Below are 14,480 nucleotides of genomic sequence, written 5' to 3'. Positions count from 1 at the left end.
AAACCTAGGCTGTCCCATTCAAGACTGGATTGAAAAAGCTTGCTATGTTTTCCACCTAACATGGAGAAAATCCATGCTGAGAGCCATAATTTGGCTCAACAGACAGACTTGACAATCAGACGTTTCAATAAATTATGCTAAAACTATGAGTGGCTAGAATATTTATGAAGTGTAAGTTTCGTGAATGTAACTGTTGATCTGTAAAGTAACACCATCACAAGCTGAGCTGAAGCTAACTAGGGAATTTGTTCACTACACTTAAAGAATAATTAGGACTGCCACAAATAACATTTTTATAAATCAGAAACTTACAAAAGATATATAGTTTCACATGCTTTAGCCTTGCAGGTGAAGAAGAAAACAGAAAGTATATCTCACTAATATTTAGTCAAAACAGAACCATGTCAACACAAATTCAATGAGGAGAGCTAAGTACATAATATTTGATCACATTATTATTATTTTTTTCATATTAGGCATCAGCATGAGAAAAACAAAATTTTTTAATGACTTATCTTCAGAAGAGTCAACAGATAACTGGACATTTTTTTTTGTGATATGAAAAGCAGATATTTCAGCTACTTTACTACTGATTTGGTGAATAAAAGACTTGAAATATTTTCAAACTAAAATCACTTATGAATACTTGTAATTATTCCTATTCCAAAAATGCACTAAATCATTATAGCGGAATTTGTAGTCTTCCATGTAGTACACAGAACAAATACATTCATACATGAATGACAGTACTGAGCACAAATACTTGATTATTTTTTTTTTATACAAATAGAAATGAATAAGTTATTTATTTATTTGTTGCTGAAATCAAATATTTCAAACTGATCTACATGCAGGAAAATTCAATCTACCATCTGACAAAAAGTTCGTCTTCTACAAGTTAAAAGGCACCCACAATAAACAAAAACAGGTTTCATTTGTTGGGCTTTTCCTATCCAGCAATCTTAGAATCAAGTCAAAGGAAATCAGCAGTTTAAGCTGCATTTTAGTCCTGCAGCTACTGAAATTCTTCAGGATTCAAGGATGCAAATATTATGAAAAAACAAGAAAAGACAGTTCATGATGCCAACGTATGACTCTGAAGAGTGAACAGCTGTGGTTTCAGGCTCATGAAAACTAAATTACATATTTTAGCTACAATTCTGAGTCATTAATACAACATAAAAGTTTCCAGATGTCTTATTTTCTATTTTTGATATGATAATGAAGCAAAATATGGTTTAACATTGAGAACAGCTATATTCAACAATTCTTCTTTTCCATGAATAAGCACCTGGTACCGAAGGGAACACCCAAATGGGTTCCTCTTGAAGTAAACATATTCTTTCTGCTGGGCAAAATGTCTGGTCACACAGAGCTCACTGCAGGATTATCACCTAAAACGGTCGATTATTTATCCTCTGCTTGTTAGTTTACTTCTGTAAAAGCTTTTGACACATTCTGTGTTGGTGAAGGATCCATGGCTGACAGTCATTGAGAATAAAATTAATATCTGTGGAAGTGCAAACATATGAACATGGTTTTATCACATTGAGGGACATCACTTAAAAAAAAAAAGTGTTTCTTGGCTTCTCTACAACTCAGTAATAGTCAGGCTAATTAGTACCAATTAAAGCAGCAGTTTTGTAACATAAATCTTTCAAACACATACTGTTCTGACCTTGCTGGTATTTATCAGGATTATCCCTATAACAGCAGCTGAATACTACTAGCAAGATCTCAGCTTTTCTAGATGTGATTTGAACACACACAAAAAGAAGGCATTTTCCTCAGTCAACACTATACATACAGGAGAAACAATAGCTACAAAACAGTAATATTTGTAATGAGGAAGACCGAGGAAAAGAAAAAGTTGGATAGAGCAAATGAATTTGAGAAGAATGAATTTAAAGGAGAATCCATCATACCGCACTGAGAACCAGTCTTGTTTTTCAATAGTTTAAAATCATTTAACATTTCAAATCTTCCGTTTCTCATATTGTCTATAGATCCATGGAATGCTAAACCTCTCTGTTGCTCATTGCCTCTTGACACATCTTTGCAATCTTAAGTCAGAACTCTCAGGTAGTTTCTGAACTTAAGTAGCAAAACTTCCTACATTCTGACATGCTCTCTCTTGATGCAAGACTGTTTAACTGCAAGTTTGGGACAAACATACAAAAGAACAGCTGCAGTGAAATTCCTGCAGTAAGTTTACTTGAAAAAATACACACACGCATACAGTCCTAAATGCATTTTCAGTACAAGTTGGCAACTTAAGTGTTGACTAAACAGAACAAAACCTGCCACAGGATGCCCCCAGGAAACAGTCACGCCCAGTGATTGGGTCTAGATTAATTTCAATAACAGGCATCAAATTTCACATAAAGTAAGGAAAGCAAGAGAATAACAAACCCAAGAAAAAAAGCCCATGTGAGCATCTATCTTCTTGAAAGAGAAAACAGGAGGAGCTTGCAGTGAAACAGAACTGGGGCAAAGAACAACTGATGGCAACGATGCCATGAGATACTGAAAAAGCAGCTCTAAGGTGGCATTTCATCCTTGGTGGTACAAAAGCTCAAGTCACCAGGTTCATAGGTCAGCCTTCAGTCACACAAACTCAACAGGAGACCGGCTACAGATGAGTTTTGGGCACAGATTCTGACTTACCAGAAAACATCTAAGATAGACTGATGTGTCTCTCTGCACATGTAGGCCTGCAAGTTTTAAAATAGATGAAGCTTTTTACTTTAAAGCCATGAATTCTGAAATGAGACAGCTATAAAAATTTTAGCTTCTATTAAAATAATGAAAACAATTTTTAGTCCAGGGGGTTTGGAAATACAAACTGAGATCCAAAAATTAATAGAGTCAAAAATAATTAACATTGAATGGATGTAGACATCATGACTTCTCATAATGAACTGCCCTGAGAAAAGGGTGGTTAAACACTCAAAGTTGAAAATGCAGCTTCTCCTAATTGCTTTACCTGCAGCCACCACTTTAAGAGCATCTTCTGCAAAGCAGGGGAGGAAAGAAAACCTATTCTCTGGGACCATTAAAACTAGCGATCAATGGCTCATACCACTGCAGGCATGGAAACAAAGTCTAGGAGGTAATAAAAGAAGCAAGCAAAACATTAGGCAACTATGTGTACTGGTAAGAGCCATCAGAAGCAGACAGAAGTGGAGGTTAAGGAATTAATTGTCTTTTCTGTTTTGTTTTCCTTTTTAACTGAAGACCTAACAGAAAGGTAACTGCTCTCTCTACTGGAGTAGAAGAAAGGCAAGAAGGCCATGTTTTATAAATGCACAACAAATATTTATAATGTTCGTAACAGGGCTGAAAATATCAAATATTCAAATTCCATTTTTTTTAAACCTGATGTTGTGCAGTGCTCTGCAGTTCAAGTTTGTGCAAATTCCAAGAACATGCATGGCTAATAACTTGTTAGCATTAACCTCAGATAAGAATCTCTTAAAATTTCACAGAAATGTAATTTTAAAGATTTTGCTACTGTACAGAAAAAAAAACTTTTTTTTTTTTTTAAATGAAGAATTTCTTTCTTTGGTTGTGTTGGAGAAGCTGTCATCTACCAAATCAAAAAATGGATTTGTTAGTGAACCAAAAAGTTCTGTCCACTCAAAAGGAAATGGACATGTGAGATCCTAGTAAGGACAGGGGCTGGCTGTTCGCTATCTCAACTCCTCACCACTTAAGTAGCCTATTAAGTTTTAATATTTCTGTCAATTCAAAGTGAAAAAAAAAAAAAGACTTTTTAGAAATCAAACAGGTAAGAGCAACAATAAGTACTGTCAAACTTGTCAGACAGCTCCTCTGAATAATATTTAACAGTCTGACACAAGTGCAATTCAGTCTGAGTAATACTGTGTGGACTTAACTTCTGAACACCAATGGTTGCAGCTCTACACTGGATATATAATCACAAGTTTGCCACACAGGGTAGGAAGATAAGCATTTGAAAAACATAGTTTGATATTAATATCAAAAACCCTAAAGCCAGCAGACAGAGCAAATTATTTTACACTAATTAACAGCAAGCACACAGAAGGATTACAATAAAAATGTATTTTTCAAAATTTATATATAATCTATATGCGTGTGTGTGTATATATATAATATTATATAATATATATATATTCATTTTCAGTAGCCACCATGGTCTCAATGCTTTCTTTCCAGCATTCTAAACCAATAGGTGTTTTAGGTGTTTCCCTCAAGACACAAAACAAACATTCTGAGTAGATCCTAACACACACTGCTGTTCCAGCAAGATAGAAAAAAGGAAATTCTCCTCTACTTATTTTTCACCTCCATTATATAGTAATCTATCTGGGCTACAAGACATCTAACAATAGGGCATATGCCCAACTCAAATTCTTAGGCATCACACTATTGCTCCACAGATTTTAATTCTAAATTTAACTGAAAACTGAACGTCGTGTACATTTCCTACCTTAAACTTGAATGCAATATAGTACATTTAATTCAGGCATTAGAGACTCTAAGGCAGTTCTGAAGTCAGACAGAAGGGAGCAGAATGGGAAGAGAAGGAACTGGAAATCAGTATCTGCATCCTCATACTCTATTGCTCCACAGAAAATAGTTGTGCAAAGCCATCAGATGTGATTTAGAATGAAGAAAAGTTTCTGTGTTATTCATTTGAGTCAGCAAACTCAGCACTACACTGTGAGATAGATATTCATGTAGATTTTCATACTGAAAATAGGGAACAACTATAGACAGATCACATGCAGTTAGCAAATACTTACACTTTCAGCTTTACAGTGTGGCACTCAATATCAAGTTCAAGAGTTCTGACAAAACATATACCTGAAACATCTACATTGAGAAAATAGACTTTGTATTATTTTTTTTAACAATGCAAAAGTAATCTCAGAGTATGTTCTGCTACAGGGAAACCTCAAAACAGGTAACTCATGCAGAAAAAAAATGGATAAACCAACTACCCAACCAGTTTGTTTGGACTACAGGTTTACACAGCCAGGAAAGGTGAACACATTTTCGCACAGAGAAATTCAGAGCATGAATGTAATTCAAAGTTATACAGCAAAAGTAACAACAAAATCTGTTGAAGGAAAAGCATTCATCAGTGGGCTGCCATGCCCACAAATACAGAATTGCAGCACCAGGACCTAAGCTGACAGGTCAGAAGTAGAAACTAGACATCATTAACATAAGATAGAAAACGCTGGAAAATGTGATTTTATTCCATAAACTAGGAAATAAAGCAGTGCCTATATAAAATAAAGATTCTATCCAGCTGTTCAATTACGCATGTGCTGAACTATGCCAACTCCACTGGAAAACAAATTAGTGGGCCTAATTAGCAATCCCCATGATAGCATCAAAGACAGGGAAAGATCTTTATGAAGATGTGAGCAATCTAAAAGGGACTTTACACAGAAGAGAAATTGTGCTTTCAGTAAGAGAGAGCACAGATTTTTGTTGTGTCAGCTAATGAAGTGTCTCAATAAGCAAAGGCAAGGCACTGCAGAAATGCTGTAGATCAAGGAGCGTAAGGTGGCAAAACATGAAACCATAGAAAAAAAGGCACGGAGCAGATGTTGACTGGTGACTTGAGCTACTGAAATCCCTAAAGCACAACTGATATGTCCCAAGGCATTTTACATGTGAATAGTTATAGATCATAGGTTCTTAGAACAAAACTATCAGTTGCAGTGTGCAGTTACAAATATAAGCTTCAACAGAGACTTCTTAGCTCAGGAAATGAAGCTTGAAGCAAAGTCTGTATTCTCCTTAGAGGATTCAAATTTTTTGTTTGAAGCATGAACTGTATTCAGATGGGCTTTTAAAGCAGACTTCAATGGACTGCCCAACAGAATCCCACAGAACCAGTATGATGCGTTCACATTTTGTGCTTCACATGGCCAACACAACTAGAACAAACAGGGATGAGATCTGACAGCTGGCCACCAATTCCACCAACTGGTAATATGACCTTCTCAGACAGAAATCTTTATTTAACCTTCTTGTTATCCTTGCAAAAAAGCCCTCAGCATTACCCAGACAGCGCACAATACATAAAATATGACCACAAAGAACTATTTGAAACTGAAATTTCTGTCATAGGAGACAACAAATACCAAAACAAAACTAACAAAAAACAGTATCTAGAAATAATTCTACTTGATAAGTAAAAACAATTTAAAAATAGTCTTTTTAATCAATTGCTTTTTTTTTTTAAAAAAAAGTTATTAATCACCAAGCGTGCAACTATAACTTATACTCAAGTAAAATAGAGAACAAAACAGTGAAAATACTCCTGAGAATTTACTGTGAACCGTTAAATATTTCAACGTATGTTCAGCCTTTGGACTAAAGAATTGATCATCACCAAATTAGATTACTAGACTAAGGAACACACATAAGATACTAAAACCTGTCCATATACTTTCTGGGCACTTGTCATGCAATCTTGACCACATCAGCACTGAACAGAGACTCTTAATCATCTATATCATTTTTCTATCAATGATTATCAAAGGTTTGCTTTTTTGCTGCCACCAAGAGGTGGGGAGCACTTCTCAAAACATGCAACACAAAACAAATCAGCATTTTCAAGAACAGATTTGTTGAGCCATGTGAACAAAACAAGAATATCCCTCCTAAGGTAAAATAAATCAGTTATTTTCAACAATATTTGCTGACATAATAGTAATAGACTAATCATTCTCCTTAGTTGTTAAAACTACTGCACTTTTAAAAATAAATTATGTAAACACTAATAATTATCATCATTATTTGATGACTTATGATAGTAGTAAAAAATTAGAACAGCTCAACCAAATAGGTAATAATGTCAAGATACACCCAAATCCCCAAATCCATTTATTATAATTATCTCAAGATTTAAAATTAGAGACAGCTGTTTTTTTGTTTACAGTTTACTGAAACTGAGTGTATTCAGATCAGTAAGCAGATTTATCACTAACTGTAAAATACATTTAAAAAATCTTGTATTGCTGACATAAGGATATTACTCAAACTTCAACACTAGGAGATAACAACAGGATAAAACTGCATTTCTATTAAAATTATTGATAAAATCAACATTCAAATAATGACTATAATAATGATAAATTATATCAATGCTGAAAGTATAAAACCAAATTAAAAATAGTCAAAATTCACAGGAAAAACTTTCATAATGTCAGAAAAATCATAGTTCAAAATTTCACCGCAGACTTGATAATTTATTAAGTAAGGTTGAATACATACAACAAAAAGTAGAAATAGAACTTACAATTATGTCTGCACATAGTAAGAAACTAAGAAACAAGTCTTCAAAAATATTAAAAGCTGAAAAAGCAATGACAGAACTGTGTGGCCTTGCAAAGGGTTTCAAAAGGAATCACTTCACATTTTAGCCTGCACAATGAATACAGAAACAAACAAACAAGAAAATAAAACATACTAATTCACACACTCTTCTCTGCCTTACTTTCAACTCCACTCCTGCCTATTCCCTGGGTTTCCAATAGATTTCTCTGGCATTTTCAGGTGCCGTACTCCTGTCTGAACCATGACTTTGTTGTCCCTGTCTGACATCCATGATCAGTACCATCTCAGTCTTATCAAGGTACCCACAACTAAGTGTCCACACTGCTATGACAATGTCTCTTCTTTCAATTACCAAAGCTGACTTAATTATGCAATCATCAACTGAACTCAATATTCATAACAAATGTCTCTTGCTTTCATTTAAATACCATCCCTTAGAACACCCGTTTCTCCTTGTAGAGAAAGCTGACAATGCTCACCAGCTTGTGTAAGTGAAAAGAAGGAAATTCGTTTCAGTAAATGAAAAGAGAGAATCTTTGCCCAAACACATACTGCCCTCTTATAGGCAATCTCCTGATGGTTTATTATTGACTCAAGTTCATGTTCAAACACTTTTCATGTAACATATTTTGGGCTTTATGTCGTTAAGCTGGAGGAAGAAGAGTTCCCAATAAAACTTACAGGCATTCAAAGAAGGGGCTAAGTAGAATCAGGTTGTTTTACATAACCCATGCAGTATTAGACCACAAGGCAGTACAAATACAATCAAGATCAGATGTGAGAAGAGGATTAAATTTCTCTGAGAACTGCCAGAACAGATGACAAAAACTATATGCCAACTTTATGCCACATTTATGACAGCTGTAGGAGGACAAATGATACATGATCCAGAAAAGAGAAAGGAAGAGATGGAGGGATGCTACCCCGATGAACATAAACCCTGCCTGCAGAAACTTAGTACCTCAAAAACACTGCAACATTTCGGATTCTTTCGGATTCAACAATGTGAGTTTACAATGAATTGACATTTTGCATCATGTGGGATTTTGATTTCATTTTTATCTGATTCTCTGAGCCCTGAAGCTAGATATACTGTATGATTTACTCAAAGGCCCTACACAGAGCCCTCATATCAACACGAATGTATAAACATCGAAGTCTATATCCAGTTATTCAGCATCAGTTACTTCCATGTCAGTATTACTGAGAAATCTAGCATACAGGAAGTTTTTCATCACAGGCTCATAGAACAACTCAGGTGGGAAAGGAACTCCGAAAGCCAGTTACTCTAATCCCAGCTCCCAAAGCAGTACCAGCTAGATCAGGCTGCTCAGCTATAAGTATCAAAAAGTTCTTCCTCATACTTAATTAGCATCTCCCATGTTACAAATTTGGGTTCACACACCCTCGTCCTGTCACTGCACTCAGTAGCGCATTTCTGCTTGGTTTTATTCTGCATAGGTGAACTACTAACATCACTAGCAAGCCTCAGAACTTACTCCAAATGAGTATGTTCTGATCATCACTTGACAGCTCACTTCAGCCCCTCTTTGTGACGGAACTGCCTTCCAGGCAGGTTTGTTATTCCTCACCTCTTTGGACACATTTGCTAAAATGGTTATTTCTGTAAAAATACCTTATTAACCACAGTTACTGTTGTGCACCATCTGCTTTGGTGATAATTCACGTTATTTTCAAACACAGTTATACCTTCGATTAATTCTTGCTGTCACTGAAATAGGAATAATCATTAGGAAGAATATGGACATACAAGTCAACACATCAACACTTCAGCCTTATGTTCACGCTGAAATGCTTCATCAAGCAATGCAAGACATTTATTTTGGTTTGCACAACAGCAGTAAACCTCCATTACCAGTCTTGTCATTTAAATACCTATAGCATAAAATTAAATTCAAATCAATACTGATATAACTGTTTCTACTCCTGAGCTTCTGCACAAAATGTAGTGGATATGTATGAAGATAGCCATTCTCTCCTCCCCTATAATTAGCACCTAGCTACAGGAAAAAATATTTTCTAGTATTCTAGTATTCTTCAGCTTTGCTGAACCAAACACTGTGAAAAGAGAAAATGCAAGGAAACCATATTATTCATAATAGACATACAACAGAGAATCTAGCCTTTCCTTTTTAACAGTCACTCTTGTACATTCATTACCAGGTATCTGTGTTTCTCTGCAAGTGACAAGGAATCAGAAACCACAAACTACATTAATAGGGAATGCAATAGGCAAAACATGGAAGAGACCACGGCTGAACAGATGTCCACTCCTATGGACAGCGTGCATCGGTAGCATCAACGGTGAAAGGAAGAAAAAGTCTAGTGTGAGGTTCAAAGAATTTCAGTCAGTAAGCCTCATTTTCTCAGTAGATGGTTTTAGAATTTTTGCAAGATCAAACTGACTTTTTCTACTTGCTACTAGCAAAATACATGAAATAGCTCTCTCACGTGAGTTTGATACACTTCTACGGGATCTATCAAACCCAGCACATGATCCAGAACCCATTAAGATCAAGAAGAACACTTCTATTAATTGCAGCAATCACTGGTAAATGACCAGTCTTCGTGAAATGCTGAACAGGACAAAGTTTAGTCTATTTGGCTATACTTAAAGGGAATGCCTGATTTGATTTCCTCATTTTGTTTTACTATGGAGGACCTCTTCTTCCCCCTTTCAGTGAAAAGACCCCTATTCATGCACTAGATCACTAAGTGGTTTATCTCATATCTGTAACAGGACCTTATCCTATTTTATTTGAACCCTCCAACAAAATAATATACAATATCAACAATTTTGATACCAAAACTTGTAATAAAATGATCTACTTCGGTATTGGGTATAATCGTTTTCAGAAAGTTGTGGGGAATTTATTCTGTTTTTCTAAGGACACAGAATTAGGCCAATGTTTTTTCTTTACCTTAATATTCATTGCCATGTATGTATACAATAAATAAAAACACATCTTTATTGACAAAACCTATGATTACTTCAGTTTTGTACCACATTTTTATTTCTTCCAATTTCTTTAGTTTTTGAAGTTGCAGAACAGTTTAAAAAATACTGCATTTAATTATGAAACAGCACAGAATACCATGTAAAGATTGTGCAGGAGTACATGAAACTAGATACATACATGAAGAAAGAATCGCTGTCACTGAAACAATCCCTTCCTTTCAGGTCCAAACAATTGAAATACTATAATTTTGTAACTTAAAATGTAGTTAAGAAAAGGAGTCCAGTCTTAATATATATACATATATATATATACTTATGAAATCTATGGAGGTACCACTAGAAGAAATAATGTGCATACTTTTGAATCTAGTAAATTGTGATTAAGAGAATACAGAAACAGTGAACAAAATGGTTACTTTTCTTCATGAAAAGTTACAAATCTCCATGAAACTCTTTAAAGACTCCTGCAATTACAAGTATAAAAGGTTAGAGTTCTCAAAAGCAGCAAGTATGCAGATGATATTCTGCAGATATTCAGAGAAAACACACACTGATGTGTGATGAAAAGGCTTTCATCTTCATGACTGACAACAGATTTTTTCCATGATCGCTTAGATGCAGCTTTCGGTAGTATCTCAGGTTTTGAAATAAGAATAGTCAGTTGGAAGAACATGGTCATACAAATCAACACGTCAACAAGGATAATAAATAAAAGATAACTAAGATGCACTGTTACTTACAGCCACCTCAGGGCTCAGGTACATACTAGAAGAATGACAACACTATCCTTGTTATTTCTACAGTCTTTTGAATTGGAACTTTAAAGAGAGAGTAAAATACTCTGATTTCTCAGTCCACCTCTGCTTGTTAGGTAAGAACAAGGTCCTTGAAAATAAGTCAGGCAAAGCTACTCATCAATCAAGGATTTCTACAGAAGTGAGTATATTAGCCATGTTTTCCTGTTTGGATTAGAAACTTCGTAAATGAAGTAGGTAGGAAAGATGATGTCCAAAAAAACCTGCATAATCCTGGAAAAAATACCTAAAATGTCTGACCAGACCAAATCTTCAAATAATACATGATTTGTAATCCTATAAATAAAATCTTATATATTAAAAACAAAACAAAGCAAAAAAAAAAAAACCACAACACCAGGAATATCTCAAATTTATCATTTTATAGGCACAATTAACATGTTAATTAATTTAGTTCACTTTTTCTTTGTATGCATTTAAATTATGTTTAATAAATGAAAATGCAACACATTACTTTAGCCCACAACTCTGTCTTTGCTGAGTGGTAAGTTGGTAGCTGCTTATAAAGCTTTCAGACTTAACTACTAGTTCACATTTGGTTGAAATTAGCCAGCAGTTTCAAATCCACTCAGGCATAAACTGACAGGTCAAAATGAGTGCTGGTAGGATCTCACAAGCCAAATTTCTGAAGGCAACCAACTTAAAAAGACTGTATTTACAAAAAAAAAAAAAAAAAAAAAAAAAAGCTCTCCATCTCTGTCTTCTCCCTCAGTAAAATGCAAGCACCCAGTGTTATTAGGAATAGTGGAATGGAAACTTATCAAAAGAAACTGCAGAAAATACTTGCGCAAGGTGCCAATTTTGTGTCTACTACAGATGCAAGATGTACTACCATCTGGCTCTGAAAAATATTATGCCTCTCTATAAGCAGCTACAAACAAACTAAGACATTAAGCAGTGAATATGACTTATCAGCTTAAAACCAAACAGGAAAAAACTTCAGGAGAAGCAAGCTAGCTCCTCCCTTCCAACCAAGTATTAACATAAAAAGCTATTCAGATTACTTAATAAAATCAGTGGCAATTTTAAATCCGAAGAAAATAACACTGAGAAAAAGCAAGTACTGTAGGATAAACAACTCTTTAGCAAAATTGTGTTTTTTAATTATGTGATTACTCACTGCACAGTTAATTCTTGGAAAAAAAAAAAAAGAAAAAAGAAAAAAGGCAGATTTACAGTGTACTGAAATAGTCCTAGATGCATGAGAGCATATAGCCTATTCCGAGCTATGCCTTACCAATAATTTATAATGCTATTGTATGTGTATATATAGATATAGAAATAAAAGTAGAACTTATAAAAGATTAAAAGTATATTTGAATAGCTCAATGCAACACTGTGAAACTGATAATCTCAATTGTTTTTATTATTGAAACCATTTTCAGAAGTATGAGAAGGTTATCATCATCCATTTGGATGAAGACTGGGAAAGGTAGTTCCATGCCACATTACGGCTCTCTTTATGACCCAGGCAACTATGTTATTTTTTGGACAGACAACTAGCTACTCTGGTTTCTTGTTTGAAAAACAATAATAATTCTTTCTTTTTCCCACTTTTCAGCAATCTTGACCGATTCAATACAAGCAACCCCATGTAGTTTTACTTTTGTAAATCACTCGCTATGAAACTGGAGAACAAATAAATATCTCCCAAGAGAGGGGGAAATCTGGTCAGCTTCTAAAGCTGCACAAAATTCTCCTCTACGTTCTCCAAACTAATTCAAGACATACTGTGAATTTCTGATGTTTGCAGTTTTCTAATCAAACAGTAGAAACCAATAAAAGAAAAAAAATATATATATATATATATACTTTCACAGACTTTGGATTAAGTTCCCTTGCCTTGGGTTAGTACAATCCAGAAGGTGTAAAGAGACTACAACACAGTTACCTCCAAGTAAGGCAGTACCCATTTTTACTTATACCATAATCATATCAAACTGTTGCAGCTGATGCCACAATTTCTTTAGCAAGCCAACAGATGTCAGACTACTTTCAAAGTAGTCCAGATGATTTTGTTGAGCCATCTGACTGAAGAAGTTCAGAAGCCTGACTGAGAATACTGGAGGCTCTAGTTTTGCAGGGTGCAGGGCTTTGGAGTCTGAAGATATAAGCACCTTGTGTTGTTTGGAAAATAAATTACTTGTGATATTGCCTTATCACAAGCATTCGTTTTCTCTTAATTTCTGTTAATCACCTTTAAAAAGAGTTGTAGTAATTAGTAAAACGTTTTGATGCAAGCAGCACAAAGGCAAAGGTTAATTTAGACAGAACAGCATCCAGACATAGATAAAAGCTGTCAAAACTACCAGAAGCCTAATCTGATAATATAATACTCTGATAATATACTACCCCTGAATCTAATTATCCTTAGGCTGCAGGTGAGGGCAGACATGCACTTTCCCAACAGTTGAAGTTCTCTGCAACTCTGGTCACGCCCCAGCCCTTCTATCTACCTTTTACTGGTAAAGAGTGAGGTGCAGAAGCACTCTTTGTGTCTTAGGCTGATCTGGTTGTCCAAAACCAAAAAAACAATAACAAGGACAGGTGGGAAAACAACTTTGCTGAAATTCACATTGGCACTGACACAAAAATAGCACTCATGCTAAGGAAAGCCCAAGTCTGTATATGGTTTGGGCTACTAAATCACAGATTACTTTTCCTTACCACGGAGCTAGTTTCCTTTGAATGGGAAGAAGAAAATTCTAAATTTGCTATCTCTAGTAAATTATAGATTCAATAATATATATGGGAGAGATTATGAATTACGTTCAAAATAGTGAAAAAAAAAAAAACAGTTGTTGCTATTGTTGCTCAGACTCAGCAACCATTGGGTTGCATATTATAATATGAGGTACTCAAAGGAGTGATATATCTGACTACGAAAAGCAGCAGATGACTGTTAATGAGGGAGTTAAAAGAAAAAAACTAAACAATCAAAAGCATCTTCCCTATCATACACCACCAAGAGTCGGGCCTCCGTGAACTCCCTCTTCAACTGGTCTGAATTCAGGGCACAAAACAATGATGCACACAAAATGGCATACAAATTGCTAAAAGGATTTTTTGGGGCAAGTGGGCTGTTCTTTATTATTATTTTTTTTAATGTAGTACATCATACAGAGTTTATCTATACAATTTCCTTATTTTTTCTGTCTTGTACTGTTAAAGATGTATAGTAAGGAAAATTTGGAAAAGGAAATGAAATTTTATCTATCTGAATGTGCTGTAACAGCAACTTTTGATCATGAAGACATCCCACTACAAGTCAAAGTACACTTAGTAATTACACATCTTCAGATAACGTTTTTATATCTTTGTATAGGTGGGGCGTACCCTAG

At 35.0% G+C, this 14,480-nt stretch overlaps 1 protein-coding gene across 20 annotated transcripts in view; it reads right to left on the bottom strand.

Moving 5' to 3' along the window:
- LOC310899691 (uncharacterized protein) overlaps positions 1–13,316 on the bottom strand; it is a 67,129-nt gene extending 53,813 nt beyond the window's left edge. For 8 of the 20 annotated variants that reach the window (XR_014584523.1, XR_014584524.1, XR_014584525.1 and 5 more), the window contains exons 1-3: positions 12,982–13,316; positions 2,668–2,714; positions 1,292–1,510 (exon numbers count right to left, since the gene is read on the bottom strand). Coding sequence is in view for 7 of the 20 variants with exons in the window: in XM_083836424.1 (XP_083692550.1) it covers positions 2,668–2,714; positions 2,987–3,056 (117 nt within the window). In the remaining 13 variants the exon portion in view is untranslated. Of the gene's footprint in view, positions 1–1,291; positions 1,511–2,667; positions 2,715–2,986; positions 3,702–12,376; positions 12,395–12,951 lie in introns of those variants that run through there. The other 12 variants (XM_083836424.1, XM_083836421.1, XM_083836420.1 and 9 more) reach the window with 10 other exon arrangements.
- Between the last annotated feature and the right edge of the window lie 1,164 nt (positions 13,317–14,480).

Source organism: Anser anser (genome assembly GCF_964211835.1).
Source record: "Anser anser genome assembly, chromosome: 4".
Taxonomy (NCBI): Eukaryota; Metazoa; Chordata; class Aves; order Anseriformes; family Anatidae; genus Anser; species Anser anser.
Note: the sequence above shows the minus strand (reverse complement) of the source record. Positions and strands in the feature narration are given on the sequence as shown.